The 20,392-nt window shown below is 40.3% G+C and overlaps 1 protein-coding gene across 1 annotated transcript in view; it reads left to right on the forward strand.

Moving 5' to 3' along the window:
• LOC106905805 (interleukin-1 receptor accessory protein-like 1) overlaps positions 1 to 19,761 on the forward strand; it is a 67,074-nt gene extending 47,313 nt beyond the window's left edge. The window contains exon 6 of the mRNA XM_088008120.1: positions 19,607 to 19,761. Within this exon, the coding sequence (XP_087864246.1) occupies positions 19,607 to 19,761 (155 nt within the window). The remainder of the gene's footprint in view (positions 1 to 19,606) is intronic.
• The last annotated feature ends 631 nt before the right edge of the window (positions 19,762 to 20,392 follow it).

The raw sequence follows: 20,392 nt of genomic DNA on the forward strand, positions 1-20,392 counted from the left end.
TATATGCAGGACAATATAAATGAAATACATCAAACAAGAGATGCAGGACTCTGTTTTCAAGCAGAACGGACAAACCAGCATTGCTTTTCTCAAATTCCTTTTTTTTTTCAACTCTCATGGTACAGAATCGGCTTCTGTGCTTGTTGTTTCACTCGGTATGTTCTCCGCACAAACGTTTTCCTGGGCTCAGCCTCAGCAACACCTTTCCCTAATATCACACACATTAACTCTCACGTACCAAACAGCCTTTACTCTAAATGTCACAGCCTCGGCAGAACGCTCCATCGATGCCAAAGGTTCAGAGGCCCCAGGATCAATATTACATCATTTCTCTCAATTAGGGCATATTTATCCCCCCCCACCTCAACCCCCAAGTTATTATACATCTGTGAGTGATCCTATCTGCATTCGTGGCAAGTTTCCAGGAGAGTGGATGCCCTGCGGGATGGGGGAAGACAGAGTGTGATAAACATGAAGGGAGAAGGGGAGGAAAGAATAAGACAGAAATGAAGGTTGGAGGAGTTTGGGCAAAGAGTCAGAAGAAAAGAGAAAAAGTGAGCAAATTCACTTAGGTTTCATAGAGGGAATGAAATATGATGGTGTCATACCTTAGGTTATTACAGATGAAAGTGGTTACAAGACAGCACACTGTCCCAAATGGTTAATATGCCCTAGAGTGTGGAGGTATAAATTGTGAATGTCATATTAGAAAGTGGTGGGCTCACAGGCAGAGAGGTGCAGGGGTTTTCCAGGCTAAACGACGCCTCCGTTAGTGTTTTACATAAGTGTGATAATGACAGGGACCGTCACGAGAGCCGATCGCCCCGTTGGACGGAGGAGGCCTAATTTCATTCAGCCGTTGAGGTAATCCGCCGGAGTGTGACTGTGTGGCTCGGACTTTTGTTCACGTTTTCAGACCGCGCCTGACCTCAAAAGTTAAGCCATCACTTTACATTCCCTGCACTCCGTTCCGCTTACTGACAGCAGCAAAACGCACGAGGAAAAATAGCTGAAGGCTTTGGCTTCCTTAGCCAAAAATAGCACAAAGAAATGGCAAAGGCAGTCGAGTTAAGATGCGCCAGCCTTTGTCCGAGCCAGCGGTGTCTTCTTCCTCTGGGTACACCTATTAATCATAAATTGAGCTGTGGCATGAAGCTTACAGAAAGTCTGGATTTTAATGGCTTAAGTGTTTTTTCATTATACCTGGAGAGGAACCCTTCTGAAGTTTTTATGCCTAAACAAATCAGTAAAAAAACAAAATGTTTTATTCAGGAAAGTAAAAGTTGATCATTTAAGTTCAACCAGAGATGACATCCTTGATAAAACAAAAGTTTGCAGACCTTCACTTATCTTTCACGCATCTATCACTTTGCTTAACTGCTGTGAAATATTTACTCTGAGAGAAGTTTTAATGTGTAAACCAAGGCCTGATCGAACTGATTGATACAATCAGCTCTTCTCTGATGTTTTCAAGGTAATTAAAAAGCCAGAAGTACAAAAGTTGCTAGATGAAAAGAAATTTTACCCTCAGGATGCACAATTAAGAACGGTCAGGGTTTTGAAGTTGTAGTCGGTGGGATTTCTGCACAGTTATCCTTTTATCAGCAGTCGGTGGTAGCTGACAGGGTCCAATTGGGTCACATCTCTCTGGGGCTCAGAACTAGCAAATATCATTTGATTGTTTTACCTTTCCATGTCTTCAATGGCTTACATTAGTGTAATAGGAATTTGCTGTTTGCGATACTTCATTAGAATAAAAACCATCCATCTGCTTGAAAACTATTTGATCCTGAACAGCAGTGAAATAATAAACGACCCATATATATATATATATATATATATATATATATATATATATATATATATATATATATATATATATATATATATATATATATATATATATATATATATATATATATAGTGTCCTGGCAGAGAACAGCCAGGGGACAATAGAGAGATGAGTGGATGTAAATGTTAAGAGATAAAAAAAACATACCTTCTCACATTATGATGCAAGCTGGTGTTTAGAAAGTTAGATTTCAGCTTACAACTTTTGCAACACCTCTGCAATTATAGTTTTTTTTTTTTTTTTCTTTCACCGAACTATATACAGCCTCAAATGTGACATCTTTGGTCTAGGTTTTCTGGTCGTCCTCGCTGCTGCAGCAGTGTGTAGGACTGTGTGTGCTTCTACAACAAACCTTTGCTCGATGGTATTTACTCTGGTGGTTTGGGACTTGTTTTAGCACAGTTTATCTTTGGAGCCACAAGTTTTCAACTTGCCAAGATTTTGTTGTGAGCTGGCCTTTCACTGAGCCCGCTGTCTCCCAAGTGCTGCTGCATCACATCTACTAACATGTTGCAGACAGTGCAGTTTCCATCCAGGTGCTGGTCTGTCAACTGTTTTCTACCTTAAATCTGAGCAAGTATTTTATTGTTGAAACTTTTTTTTTTTCTTTGCTCTTCACACTTAGTTCTTGCTGTGTTTCAGCGATCGAGCCGGTCTCACCGCAGCATCATGCAGATTGCCATCAGCGGCGAGATGGGCTGAGCATCTCATTCAACTCCACTGTGTGACAGTTTGATACCCAGGAGCCACCTGCTTGAGATTTAAGCAGACCTTTTAGTGTGGCAGTGATTTTTAGAGCTGTTAGATTGCCCCACAGTTAAACCGTAACATCACGGCGTTCTTGAGCTATTTATCGGTCTTCCTTAACCATTAGTCGTGGGAACAGACTTTCACCTTTTCTCTTCAGGGGAATTTTCTGCGCTGTTTGGAGCATTTCTTGGCGTTGCATTTTCTCATTATGTTCTTTTTTTTTCTTCCAACATTGCAGCAGCCTTTCTTTTAAATTTAGCGCCTGCTGCCAAAATTGTAAACCCTGTAAACTTTAGCAGTGCACGTGTGCGGTTGCCAGGTTGAACTAATTGCCCTCACTGTGCTTTCAGCCAAACAGGTGGCCATATTGCTTTCCTTCTGGCTGTATTGATGCGAGCGCGCCTCCAGGTTGGACAGAGATGATAGCGTCTCCTTTCCACCCAGAGCGCGACCTTGATTGGACGCTCCACGTGTACCGTTATTGGTCTCACATTGGCCTTTCGGGCCAACTTTGATTGGTTTTTGTGTTCTTGTGTGTGAGGAAGGCGAGCGTAGAGAAAAGAAAGAGAGCATCCTCTGATGTCTAGCCAGAGAGCTAGGGGGCCGGGATTACTGTCAGGAGGCGAGGGACAGTGGCTGCAAACTTTGGCAAGTGTCGCGTTACACACGAGGGCACAGATCCGGCAAATGATGGCTTGATACAGCTGCTGCTTACACAATCATGCGCGCACAGGCAGAGTCTTGCATTAAGGCGAGCAGAAGCACAAGCTAATGTTCCCCACATTCACACTCCTGCACACAAGGTCTTGCACAGCTTTCACCAGCTCACAGCATCACCTCCGGGGATTTAAATGTGCTAAAACAAGATGATGTGGTCAGATTTACCCACCCCACAGATAAACACTGTATTCATCTGCAGCATGTCAGGCTATTGTATCTACAGCTGTGGCCCTCTGTTTTGTCTGTGGGCGGGCAGCTTCTGGGAATAAGAATGTGTCAAATGAAGTGTTATGGATATTTGTCTCATAACCACGATGAGTCAAGCAACACCTTGTTTTTCAAGCTCGGGTAAAGAAGCTGTATTTTCTTCTTCGGCTGTAGGAGGGATTATGACATGGTTGAACTAATGTCCACCATGTCATAATGGCCTCTCTGCAGACCGAAATACTGAAGGATGAAATAGAGCCGAGATTTATACAACAGAGCTGTCGTTTTCCTATTCTTATCCCTGTGTTTTTTTTTTCCTTTTTCTTCTTTAACAGCATTAATACTATGCATATGGGTTTTCATTATTAGATGATATCAATACTTTATATCCAACTTTATATGGCCCAACTGCATTTTAAAGACCAGTTACATTCATTTGCGTTGCTTGGGATATTTATGGTTGCAAAAATCTGTGTTTTATCAAACAATCAGAACATTCTGCCCTTACCCCCTCTGGGTTTTAGTGTGTGTGGAAATGGTCATTGATGTTACATTTTGGTCTCAATTTTGCAATTTAGCAAACATCAAATTGCAGTCTGAAATACTATCATTATCATTATACGGAGAAATCTCTGAAACCATCCAGCAATGTGACCCTTATGGTCACTACTGCTGTTGTTGTAATTTTGTCCCAGAAACACTGAATAGGTTCCTGAATTACTGTGCAGTTTGGACAGAGCTGATGAGCAGGCAGCTCCTCCCAGAGCATCCTGGATGACGGTCTCTAGTCGCCCCTGCCAGGGTGAAATTCCAAATTGTTATTTTGCTGCTCGACACATTGCTGTTGGAAGGTACCAACATGTTTTCAACAATGAAAACAACGTGCCCAGGAATTGTGTTATTGTCACAAGATTTCATTTCTGCTCCTGTTGAGAGGAAACCACGGGCCACGTTGCCAGCTACGTTGGCAGTGCTCAGGTTTAATCTCATGCTAACTATAACGTGCTAACTTCCTCTTTCTGTAGCGAACAAACACAAGAATATTTGCTTTGTCTGCAAATTATAGACCAGAAAACCATGTTGAGTAGTTCCCTGTGCGATGCCAGAGTCTTGATATTGATGCTAGGTTTTATTTTTTTCATTTATAACGTGCATTGCTGCCTCTCTGGTCCATTAGTTGCTGAAGCAACTAATGGGTTGCAAAGGCTTAAACAATCCATTTTCTATCATTTTCTTTCTCTTGATCATTTAGTTTTTCAGTTTAATTGTCCCTAACAGGGCTGCACGATGCTTTTGTTTTTATGATCACTCTCAGACTCTTAGTGCTTTTAAATGTCTCTAACAGAAACTACTGCCACAGTTGCATGGCTTGTACACTCGGATTACCGTTTCTGTGGCTTTTCTTTCCCATTCTTCTTTAGAGCAACTCTTCCATTTATTAGCGACACCTTGAAATATTTTGAGATTTGGGTCATGGTGCATTAGCTATACCAGAAGTAGCCATCATATTCCACATATTTTTCTGAAACCAGTCAACTATGCCACCGTAAGTCACCTAAATACATTTTTGTTTCACTTTCTCACAAGCCTAGATTTTTACATGTGTCGTTTGCAGACTTGTTTCAAAAAGTAATTGAACACGTGTCCCAAATAAAGCGGCTGGTGACTGTATGACATTCAGTCTGTTTGTTGTTGGTACAGTGTGTTGGTCTTAAACTGAAAACTTTTTGGTCTTAAACTGAAAACAACATTTGCTTTGGATAAAAATCCAGTCAATACATTTGTAACCCTTGGATAAAGTTTGCTTTAGCTGTGTGTTTGCGTGTAAGATTTAGTTGCTAAGTGTGGATACTGGTGCGCCAGTGTTACAGTTAAACATTAAAACAAAAATGATAAACACAAACTCCTCTCCGCCTAAGGTCAAAGAAGAAGCAATCCAACCCAAAACGATGGCTCAATGAGCTGCCAGAGGCTTTTTTTCCCTTCCTCACCATCTCCCTCTTTCCCAGCATTCTTGGACTTTCCAGCCGTCTCATATCGCCTGCAAAATGTTTTGCTGATCAGATCTTGCAGGTTTTTCTCCACTGGAACTTGGCAGTGTCAAAGTTCGTTGCGGTTTTAAAACTATTTGAACAAGTGCTAACATTCCTCAAACCACACTTAAGTTATAGTTGGCTTGGCAAGCAAAATTTATCTCGGCGGTAATGCTTTGGTTTTGCATTTTTGAAGCCAAACAGATAATGATTTAAAACACTCTCTTAAAGCTGAGTGAGTTTACATAATCCAACATTTGACTCCTGTTAGTGTTTCCTAGAGGAGATACCCAAGGCTTTCCCAGGACAAACTTAATTAGCTTGTTTATGAAAGATGAAGGCGGCAACCTTATGTTCTGCAAACAAAATGCTTTCTTGGATGTGTAAAGGGAAAGCATCTCTAACCTATCAACACTACAGAGCTTCAGAGGCCCCCCTGGCTGTCGGCGTGGGCGACGCCTAGTTGCCCCAGTGTCTGCATGTCTTCTTTGTGTGTATGTAAGAAGCTGGATATCTGGTACACTCCCTGTAAAAAGCCACGCATGTGTGTTGAATGTGTCCCAGTTTGTAGGACCCAGAGGTATGACTCATCTGCTATTAAAGCATGATGCAAAGGGAAATGCATCCACGGTCATGTCTGAGTGAGAGAAATGCTTGACTGTTCAATGTGTGTTAGGTTTTTGCCCTTTTTTTTGTGCATTTGGTTTAGCGTGAGGGAAAAGAAGCACAGTGAGACTCACTGTGAGCCGTAGGGAGAATCGGCGAGTGCTTTCACAGCCGGACCCACTGCCCTCTTGACCATATTGTTCTGTTGTCATTTACATTACTTGATGCAGCAAATATTTTTAGCATCCATTTATCATGTCCCTAGATGTGATTGCATATTCTGTGCAATGGTGTCCTTTGTTGTCCTTGCTGTGCTGTCAGGATCACAGCCATTCCTATTTGTGCTCCTGACAAACTTGTGAGCATGCAGAGGCTGTCATTTTGAAATAAAACTATTGCTTTTTCAGCAGATTTTGTGCATTCTTTTCTGTCATACTGATGGAATGATGACTTAAGGCGATTTATGTTTTCGCATCCACCTGAATAATATGTAGTTGAGACCCTGTATTCAGTGGTTGCAGGACAGTGGTCCTCCAGGACTCGAGTTTGACACCTGTGGCTTAGATCAAGCCAATGGTCCAGCACAGTCACTCCCCCATTTTGCAGTCTACAGCCAAAAACTTAAAGAAAACGACCCCGCAGCTAAATAATGTTAACTCAAATGGCCTCCAGATTTTCCTGACAGTTTCAGTGTTCGATTAAGATAATAAATAGTCGTATATACCTGATATCCAAACAAATAAACGTACATTGAGTGAACTATGTATATGAATAGACACTCTTGTGTAAACGGAAAAATAATGCCTCCATAAAAAATAGTCAAAAACATGATCATTTTAACATAAAACTTGCCTTGTTATAATAAGCTCCAGACAAGACGCCATACTGCTGCCTCCTCTCCTCAGGCAAACATGTGATGCAGTAGCGGAACAAGACGGCGTCGGCCGGGGGGCGGGGCTAATGACCGGGCCCAAATAATAAAGCTCATGATGATTTAACCTTACAACATGGACATGCCCGGAACAGCGGAGCTAACAAGTTTCATCACCACAGAGAGCGACTAAGTCATAAATTGTTTTCCACAGGAGAGGGCTTTCCTTATACAGTTCTCATCAGATGTTATAAAGATAATTTGGATCCCTGAAGGCATGTTCTACCTCCCATGTGGGCCCACTGTAGGTCCAGGCCAGGGGCCTGCTGCAACCCCTATCCTATCTGTTGCTCCTCCCCTGATGTGACGTGACAAATACATTACAATTATAAATCAACACTAGACTGAGTGTTGAGTTAGACTGTTGGAGTTAATTTAGAAATCAACACTGGACTGGATTGCTTTTTGTTTAACTCTTTGGAACTCTTTAGTGAGTGTCAGGGAAACTAACATTCACTAACACTCATGTTGTTGAATTAACACTGTATTTTTAACATACAACACTTCCACTGGAAATCTGACACTTCCGAATTTGCTGTGTAGTTGAACTCTAGCTTGTTTGCCTAGAAAGTCGAAATTATTTGAGGAGGTTTGAATGCAAAATCAAACTTTGATGTGGACCAAAAAGCTAAACTCTGGTCTGCCTACAAAACCTAGGTCTCAGTTCAGTTGAAGTGAGCTCTGGTGTGTTTCAGATTCAACTAGATGTTCTAAAAGCAAGAAACAGACCACAGGGTCTGTTTGTGTTAGTGGGAGAAATGACTCATGGTCTTTTACCAAAGACAAAAGGAAAATTATCCATTTTTGTTTTCTTTTTGTGAAGAAGGAATTTGTGCTTATTGTCTTCTTCAGACATTGTTGTTTCATTTCCTGCAGTGGATCTTGTTACAGCGTCAAGCAAGGAGGGGGATAGATTTAGATTTGTTTGACATTGCAGAGAACCCTACCAGCTGAAAATGTAGCAAATGTTGCAGTTTTGGTCTCCCGTTAAACCGAGTCTACTGGTCAATAAGGAGTGAAACCAACCTTATTGTCAGTGAGATTTGATCTTTTGACCTTTGCGTAGATTGACTAGGGACAGAAAATAAACTCAAACCCTTTGAACTTTTACACATCTCTATCACTTCCACTGTCTTTTAGTATCTGAATATAAACAGAATAAACTTGAAGGTTCACAAGAACTATTCCAAATCATTATACACATAAAAAAATTAATATTTCATGTTAATTTCCACAAGTTTTTGTATAGAGCAAAATATTTTAGCAATTCTACAAGTTTATTTTGAACATCAACATAAGTGAAGTGTGTGACTTTTGGCGTCTCTGGGTGGAATATCAGCTTAAAAAAAAAACTTACTTACCGACCCACATTTTCTTAACTTGTGTATTTCCAGCATGCCCCTCGGGCAGCTTGACTGACAGCTGACTGAGAGAACCATGCAGAAGCAGGAGGTAACGGGTCATGTTTTTGGCTGAATTTTAGGAAAGGCTTTTGCTTCAGCTGTATTGATTTTTCCTTGTCAAACAAGACAGACGTCGAGGATTTTTGCAATCTGAACTATACTAACTAAAGATGGTGCTCATTTTCTAAGTGTTTTGTTTTTTTAGTCGTACTTGCGCAGCTCAACATTTGATTTTAAAAGCTAATGCAAATCCGCATTCACATTTTGCCCTTTGTTAAACAATCTCCCGTTGATGACTAATCAGTGAATATTTTCGTCCATTTCAAATGGGATCGCAATCAAGGTCATCTTTTGAAATTTGAAATTTTGAAGCTTTCAGTGGCATTCGGATTCAGATCATTACGCTTCCCTTGAAGACATTTTTTTTAAAGCCTCTTTTCTCAGCAGGGTGGGCTCATTGCTTTTATCCACAGAGGTAAATTCCTCATCAAGTGAATTGCTGAACCCACATGCCTCTGCATGGGGTTTGTCATTTGCGAACATACATGGTTTTGGGGATTCTGCAGTTTTATTTCCCCCCCCTATAATTGAGTCGGCCGCGTACCTCCATGTCAGCTTTGTCAGTGAGCCTATTGCGGCATATCTATGTGCTCATCCAAGTGCTGTCAGTCAGCCAGCTGCTCTGCTCTCGTCCCACGCCTGGTGGAAAGCCTGAGCATTAGCTCCTGGGATGTTTTTGTGTGTGAAAAGTGTGTGTTTTGAGAGCACGTCGGGAAAAGATGGGAAAAGTCTGCGACAACTGGTGCTGGTTTCATTTAACTTAATAATGGTATCGGTACAAACCACTTAATGAGTCACATCATTTCCTGCATGTTAATGGCCTTCTTTGTAATTTAGGATGGAATTACAGAGGACTGGTTGTTGAATTAATCATCAATTCTTATTCTATGTTCTTATTGCCTTAAGCTTGAGGGAGAAAAGAGTTTTGTCTTAAGTAGCTAAATGCATTAAAGTTCAAATTAGTGCTTTGCAGGTGTAAATGTTTTGCACTGCAGCATTTTGTTGAACTTCTGCATTGTCTCCATCGCTGTGTTGCATACAGTAAACATCAAAACCACACCTCCACATGCATATGGATGAATATCCTCCAGGAGCTTGATTTGCATCAGGAAGCCCCTGTTTATCATTGTTCAATATGCACCGATTAGCACTCAGATTTCAGGCCTTCTCTAATGGTCATCCTCAGCCAGATTGCAAAACCTAAAGAGGAAACTGTTATTCGGAGCGGGTGAGCTGAAACAGTTTTCAGTGACCATCTCGAATATCTTTGGTTTGCTCCCCTTTGGGTTATTTTCGGGTCCCTTTTTTTTTTTTTTTTTTGGAAGTTAGGTTTTGCCTGTCCTAGTTACTGTATTCCCCAAAGTGAACTCAGGGCTCTTTTTTTCTCAGTCTGATCCAGATTTTTCACCCCTTTTCTCATTCTCTCTGTCTGTTCTCTCACTCACTGTCCGACTCTTTCCTCTCCTGCCATCTGTTCCTGCTTGTGGCATCGCTCTTCCTGCCTTCCTCTTTGCCATATTTCATGCTTCTTGTTCTATTAGCCCCATCTATATTCTCTCTTCTATAGTCGCCGTTTTGTTGCCCCGCCCATGATTATATAACTATTAGATTTGGAAGTTGAGCTAAGACACTCATTGAATATGTTGTATGCAATATGTGGGAGGAAAGAAGAATTTTGAGGAATTTAACTTAAAAACTTATGATTTTTGCACGGGCAATGGTCCAGATATACATACAGTTGCAGTAGTCGAGCCTTGTGACTGGGTCTGATCTTGCTTATTTAACAGACAAAAGATTTCCTGACAATTTGGTTCTGTTTGTGTTTTCCAACACTGTGCAGAAACCTCTGGGACAGACGTCGTCATGAGGTACCTACCAGCCAATCAGAAGTAGGTTTTGGTGTATATTTTTGGTAACGGTTCTCCAGAGGGACATCCATTGAGGCAGCTGAGATAAACTGCTAAGACAAAAAATAATTGTGGTTTTTAGATAAACAAAAAAAAAAAAGTGGAACATTTTAAAGGGAAGCGTTTTTTTTGTTTTTTTTAGAGAAACCAACTTATTATGTTCAGAAAGTATTTCATTTACTCTTCATCATAAAGTCTTTGGCAATCAGTGGTCAAAATTCAAATGTTGATTCATGGGGTTAGAGTGTGTAGAGATTAAGTTTAAGTATTTAGGAATGAGAGCAACGACTTTAAAAACCAGAAACAAACCAAAAACATCCCATGAAAGACTTCTGAAACTGAGTACTTCTCTATTAGACAGATAGAAATTCTGGTTTTAAATGAAAAAAGCTAAACATCTTGGTGCATTTTGAAAAACGTGAGGAATTTAGTTTTATGTGACTCATTAGAAGCTTTTATTTGTAATTAGACTCGACTCCTTTAGGAAAGGTGTTTGGATTCAGAGGTTTTGAATGCCAGATGAGGACACATGTAGCAGCATCCATCTTGTTGGATGATGTGTTACAACCTACAAACTGCAGAAGCTGTTGCCATGGAGAGCCCCCTTTATTTCCTAGCAGTGAAATGCGGCCAATGCCTGAAGCAGCGAAACAAGTGTGTCAGCCTGCATAAAGGCAACAAACTGCACTGCATACAGCCTGAACATCTTGTCTTTGTTTAATGTACATGTATGTCTGAATGCGTGTACACTACAGTGCTATTGCTGCATTTTAACCCTGCTGTGGAAGGTTTTTTTGTTTTGTTTTGCCAAAACTGCACATTTTCTTGGCTGAAAATTAACGTGGGCTATTTCTGTTTTGACTTTTCCTGCTCAAACTCAGCAGCAGCTAAAGTCTTCGTGTAACGTTTTAGCCATCAGAGAGTCTTTTGAAGACTGTGAAATCTGCCTGTCAGACAGATGTATTTGTGTCATGAGGGATTTAGCAGAGAGTGGAGCTGTGTGATCTTGTAAAGTGTGTGTTTAATGCAGATGCGTACATGTTTGTGTGAAGTGATGCGTCTGGATGCAAGTCTTCATTTGACCTAAACTGAGGAGGTTTTATCAAAAGAGGACCAAATCAACAACACCATGACACGATGTAAACTAGGTTGTGCATATTTCAGCGACCAGCTAAACCTTGAGGGTATGAGGGAATGTAATCATAGAATTAGTTCTCAGTTACAGGATTTACTGAGGCTTACATACATGTAGCCTTTCTTTTGGCCTTTTTGCAGGCCTTTGCTTCCACGCTTTGCAACATTAAGACTTGAGCAGCAAGGGGTATCCATCAATTACACATGCAAGTTCAAAAGCAGGAACAACTTAATGTAATGCAATTCCAGTGAACTCAAGTGCATTGTTTTCTAAGACATTTTATAGTAGTTAGGGATCCATTTTGCCACACGCTGTGAGAGATCAAAGTGGGCAACGTTTGTCTGCGAGTCTTTTCTGCAATTATGACGTAAAGTTAATCAATTTCATCACACAGCAGAGGAGAACAAGCTTTTTATCCAACTGAGGTCACAAAACACTGCAGCAGAGGTATAAGTGTTGGGATAAGTTTCAAGGCTTTCAAGTATTGCTAAGGTTAAGAAAGTGAAGAGGCACATTGTTATAGTTTAGAAAAATCTAATGTTTTGTTTGGCAGAATGTATTCAGTGGGGAAAATGTTCCACTTAACTTCACCTGTTGGAGTCAAAATAGTTAATATTTTCTGCAATCTCAAATATAAATCCACTTCTTATTTTCAAATCAATTAATTTCATTTTATTTAAATAGACTGATTTCACAACACATATCCTTTTAAGACTTTTTACAAAACAAGCAAACAAAAAAAATTTCAATTCATCTAAAATTGTGTCTAATGGTTGTCATGGAAACCTGTCGACTCCACTAAACTACGCTTTGCTGCAGTTCTCCAACAGTAAACTTAAGAGACTGTTTTTATTTCTTCCCATCTTTTGGTAAGATATAGGTTACCAATCACTCTCTGCCTTGTTCTTCCGCCTTTCCCATTTTGAAAAGTGTAGAAAAACGGATGCCAAAATATCCTAGAAAATATAAAGTAATGGATTTTTAAATATAAGTTCCCAGATACTGTGGTTATCTTTTTTGATGTTTCTATGATTTTGGTACAAACAATTTATTGCCCCATTGTTTCCTGCACTGGATAAACGTGCTGTCAAAGGCTGACCTATGCTAATTCCTTCAATGTGTGATTATGCTTCTTCAGTAAAAGAGGAATCAACCGTAGCCGAATCTTTTCTTAAAAAGTGCAACATCCTTCTTTCTTCATAGGAAAAATCTCGAAAGTGAAGCACATTTTATGACCTGGCCCGTGTGCTCGGCTCAGCTTCTTGACCCTGACATGTCAGCTTCTTCGTACTGGCGGGTCTCCATCACCTTAATGGGCTTTTAAGCATCATTACAGCCTTCATGACTTTAGCTAAAACACAGCCAAGGTTGATGAGTCAAGGTGGTCAGGCAGGTGCGTGCGTCACAAGACACAATAGCAACTGATTTAGACAGTTATGGGGGAATAAATGCAGCATTAATCAAGTGGGAGTATAGAGAATGATGGTACACGCTTTAGATGAACATAGGCTCTGAATAAATGAGAGGCCCTTAAGAGGCCTCATTGGGGGTATTGATTTAGATTGATCCAGTCATCTGTGTTACTTTGTGAGTTAGCCGGATCCCTTGAGACATACTGTACATTTTGTGCGATTCACCTTGTAAGGTCAAGGTTTCAGGCTGTCAATCCTGAGTCGTTTGGGTAAATCACTCTATAGTTAGGATTTAAGAGCTTTGCATGAATTTCTATAAGAGAGAAAAGTTTCCTCGTGTCTATTTTCACACTGCTGTCCTACGGCAGGTCAAGCCTTTTCACTTTTCTTTGCTCTTTCATCCCTCTGCCTTTCAGAGTGCTTCTGCCATACATCACTATGTTAAACGGACATCATTCCAGATTTACCGCCTCGTTAAGCATACAGGTCAGCCAACACGAAGTGGCCCCTCCTCCTCGTCCCACGTATAAGAAACAGAAAACTGTTTAGTTCTCTGTTAAACCAGTCAAGGCTGCGAGTGAAAATATAAAAAACGATAAAGAAAAACGTAGTACCCCTTCATTTATACTGCAAATGTGAGTTTAAAGCTGTGTAGAATTTAGTTACATCTTGTGGCAAAGGAGTAGCTGGCATGAAAGCAAACATACAACCTTTAAACCTCTTGGGAGGAATTACAGTGGCTCTCTTTTGAGCAGACCTGGACATGCTATGATCCTCAAGCATTATCCAGGCCTTTTAGACATTCTTGTTCATCTTTTCATTGTTTCTGAATGTCTGCTACCAGCCCCAGATCTATTTCCTACGATAATCGGTCGTGGTTCTTCCAGAATACTTCGGACATGGCTAATAAAAACATTTATAGGAATTTATGTTCTTATTTAGCTTAAAGTTGGAAGTATTCAAAGAAGGAAGCAGAAAAGCCCCCTACCAGAGAAACTCTGCCCAACGACAGCAGACGAGAAGAATCTTTGATTGGCTTAATATTTTCATGACTGCGAGAGAAATCTCTTTGACAGAGTGCAATCCATTCAGTTTATTACTAGTCAGTTTAGTTATACAGCAGTAAAAGGTTTTCTGCCAAAGCAAACCTAGCCGATTGCATTAAGTCACTGAACCTGCAGCAATCACTCCTCTTGAAAGAGCCGTGACAGTACACCATTGATTGCATGGTGCCTTTAATTCTGGAGCGATCTCTCATACTGAGCATGCATGTAGTAAGAAGAAATGTTCATACAGTCTTCAAAGAAGCATTCTTTTATTTAAATTAATTTTTTAATTGACATTATTTTATTTTAACAGCGGTGTGTGGATGTACTGTATGATAACACTGAATCCTAAATGTTTAGGTTTTTGTCTCTTTCAGACCTAAGCAGAAAAATAAAGATGTCTGTTTTGTTGTGACTGGTTGTGATAACTATTTTTTAATTATCTATAGCCACAGGTAGAGACTGACAGAATCTGAAGGACTTTTGCATCGAGCTCAAAGTCAGAAATATCAGATTAACCCTGGTCATATTATTATATCCTGGGGATCAAGGTCTTTTCATGACTTGCTGCTTTAATGCAGCCCACATTTTACAGTACTATTATTGCCAAAAAGAAGTAACTCCTATGATTCATGAGGGAAGTTGGATGACTGTGTCAGGTATGTGATACTCCAGAGTATTACTTTGAAATGGAAGTACAGCACAAATCTAAAAATCTACTTTCACCTGCAATATGTTATCTCCCAGTCATACGGCACAATCCCGTAACGAGAAAACTTTCAGTTTCCATTCTGCATGATTATTACAGCATTTCCGCTGTTCCTGGTTTGATGTTTTAAAATGGCACGTGTATTACCAAGAGAAACAGCATGTCAGTTTCTGTTCAGTAGGTTTTCCTCAGTCCGGGTCGTATTTTTACATCCCCTGAATAGCAAGGCCAGGAGTGTGTCATTGATTCTTGAGGCCGACGTGTAGCTCTGTATTCAGCCTGTCCTTTCCTCAGAAACATCCTGCTTCTCATTCATTGTTGTACACCTTCACACCTGGGAACCGACTTTACAAGCCAATTCTTCTGCACTGTTTGCCAATGAAAGGCCCAACCACAGCAGTTAAGGGACTCTGGGCAATAGCTGCTGACTATATTGTAAGACTTGGTAGCACTTTCTAATGAGTCCAATAATTAAATTTGATAACAAATCATTATTTTTTGTACAATAAAGAATTGACATCTTCATTCGGTACTCTTTGAATACATTATTGAATTCCTGACTTTTGTTTGGCTCCTTTGTGGTTGAAAATAGAGACTCACCTATCAGAGTTATATGGCCTATTACCGATATACGGTTGATATTAATCTGAGCAGATTCCAATTTCTCTTTAAGTGCTATAATATAAAAGGAAACTGAGACAGAATTTTCCATCCTGGCTGCTGTGAATGTTTTTTTAATTATTCATATAAGGAGCATGCTTCATGTGGGAGAATGGCGTATTAACATTTAAACTAAGAACCCTTATGATTAGAGAGTTTAATCTGTGTCCTATATTAGCAATCAGTGTGGCTGGCAATCCCAAAATCACAGTGTAGATCTTTAGCCTAACTCACATTTTCAAATGTAATGAATTACATGGCTTAATACATTTAAGAAATGAACATTTTGACTTGTATTTTACCTGTCCCTCTGTGCACTCTGTGACTTTACTTACATTACCTGCTTAAAATGAAATCTAAACAAACTCTGTAGTCATAGAAATATATTTAACAACCTGGTCTTAGTCTACAGAGGCAAAATCACTTAGATGCCCACCAGAGCTGTTTGAGGAAACCTTGTTGTTGAGCTGTGGTCTGACTAGATTGTTAGTGCTTTAGAAGCGTTGAACTTCAAAGTGGCCTAGTTTTCAAGCAGTCCCTTTCTGAGCTTGTAATGAATGCTGCAGGAGGATAGGGAAATCTGGCCAAAGCCCTTGTTATGTAACTCAGATGCATTGATAATGAATGAATCTGCACTGCAGCTGGTTACACAGAGCTTCCTTAAAGGAAAACACAAGAGCGTTATCCTGGACTGTTTCAGTCCAGTGGTCTGATCCTCACCAGCTGTAATAATTGTCTTTAAAGATGGGAACTCAGCAGTCATTTTCAACTGAAATAATCAGTGTTTGCACATGTAAACTGTGGAAATGTATGGTCTAAAGTTTTCTATATCTCGTTTCACAAATTATAAATGACGACATTTATTAATTTGAATATCATCCACATTGCATAGACAATAGATTTTAGTATTAAAGTAACCAGACCACATTCTATAACCTTTTGTCATGTAGCATCTTTTTTTGTGGTTTCTATTGGCAATTTATGTTTCTCTATGCAGTTGCCCATTTTCATCAATTTTCACGTGGAAGTATAGAAAAAATTAATATAAGGCTACTTTGAAACTGTCTCACACCAGCTACATGTCGGATAGATGAAGACATGTTGGAAGGACCAGACTTCGGCTTCTCACTGTGAGTTAAGCTGATAAGAAATGGTCAGAAAGGGACTTTTTATTTCTTGCTTTGGTAAGTGGTGGTGGACTGCACTGTTCTGACTGTAAAAATAATGGACTCTTCGGAGCAAACTGCTGCTCCATCATTTCCTTACGTAACATCTTGTCGGTGGCTGTGTTTCAGCAGCACATAGAGCTGATCAAGGTTTCACTTAATGATGCTTCGCGGTGCCAAATATTCTCTGCGGTCTCAACAGCCGGAGTTCTTCTGTCACTTTTTTTTTTCTTTTTTTGATGTTGGCAGCCTAAGGCCACCACTGTAACAGGACTTGTTCTCTCTGTAGAAATAAGCAGAATTCAAAGAATGTTGTGTCAGCCTCAATTATACAAAACAGAAGGCGGCTTAAATGCTGTTTTAGTTTATCCGGCTCACCTTGCAGTGTCAGCTGGAAGTTTGTCATTTCAGGGGCTTTGGTATTTTATCTGACCTGCCTGTGCCTTAGCTGTCTTTATTCCTCTTTTATATGAAATTACATCAAACAATTGCCACATGGCATCACCCTGTGGGATGGTAATTGTTTTTTTTTTTCCCCTTATGCTGAATTGATTAATTCTACTTGATTGTGGAAACGGGTGGTAAGGCCAAATATAAACAAACATTAGTGATTATCTGAGGAATCCACATGAATAAAACTTGATTAAGAGGAGCGGCAAACAGCTGGAAGTGAGCTTGTGTCCTGCTTCAACTCCCAGATGAAATGACAGCTGAGGCTTTGTAGTGTAGACATAAAAAGCTCAAATAAATATGCATTTAGTAGTTTAATATTGTATTGTGGAGACAGTAATCATTCCTGGATGTGAAATTTGCAACTGAGAAATGCGTGTTTACCTGCCATAATTGCTGTGTTTTTTATACAGTTGTAAACCACACCTACATGCCAAGACGATATGAGGTTTCACAGGTTTTGGCTCAGTGTCTCTGAAGTGTGTGTGAAAAAAAAAAAAAAAGAAAGTCCCTTAACCACGTCAACTGGTTCGACTGGGTCCTTTACCCTGCTTGTCAGCTTTGTCCAGCATTCAGCCGCTTCCATCACCAAATGCTAGTCATCGCACAGACTTTGAGCTCACATTAGATAATCTCAGTAGTGGGTCACCTCTAATAGTATGTGTGACGGTTGTCTTTACAGAGGAAGTGGAGGATTGGAAACTATAGCACAGGGTGCTGTATTTAAGCTTCTTTGGACTGCGTACCCCTGCTGCTTTCTCTGCAAACCACTTGGCAACCCACCTTCACCCCCAGCTCCTCCTTTTCCAGCTTTCTGACTGAATCAATGTCACATCTGTTGTCACAGTTGCTTGCTTTGTGCTGGACCTCGGGGGGTCTTTGGTGCAGTTCTCCTTGCCTCAGGCTTCGCAGGTATGAACTGAAGGGCAGAGAGCTCCCAGAACAGAGCCATTCAACCAGAAAAAAATGGCTGAACAGAACGTAGAAAACAAATAGATTTATCAAATAAGCAGGAGAAGTAAGTTTAAAAGTATTTTCAGTGTCTTTAATATTTCTTGATTATGCAAGAAAACTTTATTTTCTGCCTGTTTATACAGTACAAGTTTTTTTCCATCCTAAAAACTGATGTATTGCACTTAATGGACATCGCAAAAGTCTGAAAACTCTTGTGTGAATTTGGATTCAAGCCTCCTAAATCAATACCATATAAAACAACCTTTTACATCTGCAAGTCTTTTGGGATATGTCGACTGGCTTTGGACACCTAGTGACTGAAGTCTTGGCCAATTCTTCACAAGGCAACCATCTATTTGGCCATTCTAATATTTGATCTAAACCACTATGGTTGTACATTTAGGGCTTTTGTCCTGCTGGATTGTGAACCTTCCCCTGGCTGGAGAACAGGTTGATTTAGCCTCCTATTAACTCTGATAAGTGCTGCTTTCCCTGCAGATGAAAAGCCTCTTCACAGCATAACACTTCCATCACCATGTTTCACTGTGGGGATGTAGTGTTCACGGTACAATTTGTATGACAAAAGTTTTTAAAAAAAAGTTCAAGGAGTATTTATACTTTTGCAAGGCACTACAAACACATCTAAGACTATGGCATGCAGTCTGTCAAGCAGTTTACTGTATTTATGCAATTTCCCACCTACAAATTGTACCCAGCTTTCCGGCTGAGGGAGGATGTGGGCCGATTCTTGACCTTTCGGTGCACATCCCTCCCACATAAAAACTCACTTTTGCACAGATATGTGTGTATGGATTTGTGTGTGAGTGCGCTGCATAAGCTGTAAGGCCCGGGGACTCTCAGAAGGCTTTAGCCCTGACTTGATGCCCCCACTTCAAAGTCAAACTCATCTGGCCCCCAGTGGTCCCAGTATGAGGAATCCTCATTTGAGCAAATGTTATCTTGTCATTCAAAGGAGGAAAAGTGCAGCGGCGGGATATGCAAACTTTGCTTTTATAATGTTCAGCATTTCCCTCCATACAGTTACTCAAATGCTTTATTCAGCAGGTCTTCAAATGGAAGATGTGCCTGGTTGGGCAGTTGAAGGAAAATAATAAAAAATATTCTGATTCTTTCATGGATACCTTGAGTGTTTAGCTTTTTAAGCTATTCACAGTAGTTCCCCCTTACAAATCATTACCTAGGTACTTTTCTAAAACTCCTCTCTTCCTGACGCTCCCTCATTAATTTGGGGCTCACCAAAGCTGAAAGCAATAATTGCTTTTTAGCATTCTTGCAGCAGCATGCTTTGGGCTTCATTTTCCATAAGCAGATAAGACTAACCACCATGATTGAATCTGCATTATTAATGTTCACGTTCGCTTGATGGCGGATTGCGTGACAGAATGCCTCAAGAATCCAGTGATTAATGTAGAAAAATAGGCGGCTCGTTGTTCAGAAACGCATGCTGTGAAGTCATGCGTGTCGCTCGTTAAAAGGTGCTTCTTTTTTTTTTTGTCTTTGGGCAGGTTTTCCTGCCCGCGCTTTCTCGTATTTGATGAATGTAAATAGCAGAGTATGTTTTTTGTCTCGGCTGCCTGTTGGCAGGTTACTCCGCTCTCATGCGGCGCGCCCGCTTCACAACAATGAGAAGTGACAGAAGAGAGAATACCTCTCTGGTTCCTGGCCAGGCTTGGCTGGCTCTGCAAGGCCAGCAGCTCCTCTGTGACAGAGTCCTTATTTCTGGGAAGATGGGTCCGTAATCGGACTCATATACTCCACACCCCCCTTCCGTGTAATTGGACTTTGGGCTAACTAGAGTTGTCAGTAAATTTATTCATCGAGGTTATGGGTGGACATTTAAAAAATAAAAAGTTCAATGTCTCTCAGTGTGGACCTGGAAGGGAAACATTAGAAAAAAAATTTGTGCCAAACAGAAATTAATGAGCATAGTGATCCGATCCTTCATGGTGTAACATAAACTTAGTAGAAAATCTGTTTTGCTGAAGATCTACAGCCTAAAGTTAAACAATCAAGATTTAGGAATAACATCAAACCTGCCTTAACATGTTCTGGTTCCATGTTAGGAAAACTAGTAGGACTGGCTTTTGAGTGTCCTAGGTGACCAAGCTCAACTACCAGTAGCAATTAAAGATGTATTTCCCTACAGGTTAGAGAAATAGAGAGATTGAAAAAAAAACATTAGAGGCCATCAGAAGTATAAACAGGCAGCTAGCTCTAACTTAGCAGCTTATCTTTTCTGAATGGAAACGGCTTCACTGAAAGTTAATCAGCCCAGTCTATACACTCTTAAGTGAAATGGATCTCCAAAGCCTTGTTGACAGATGCTCTACCCAAGTATTGCAGCGTGTTCAGTGTTCAACGGACAGGAAG

Source organism: Poecilia mexicana, unplaced genomic scaffold, assembly GCF_051168715.1.
Source record: "Poecilia mexicana isolate PSO_F unplaced genomic scaffold, ASM5116871v1 scaffold_2, whole genome shotgun sequence".
NCBI lineage: Eukaryota > Metazoa > Chordata > Actinopteri > Cyprinodontiformes > Poeciliidae > Poecilia > Poecilia mexicana.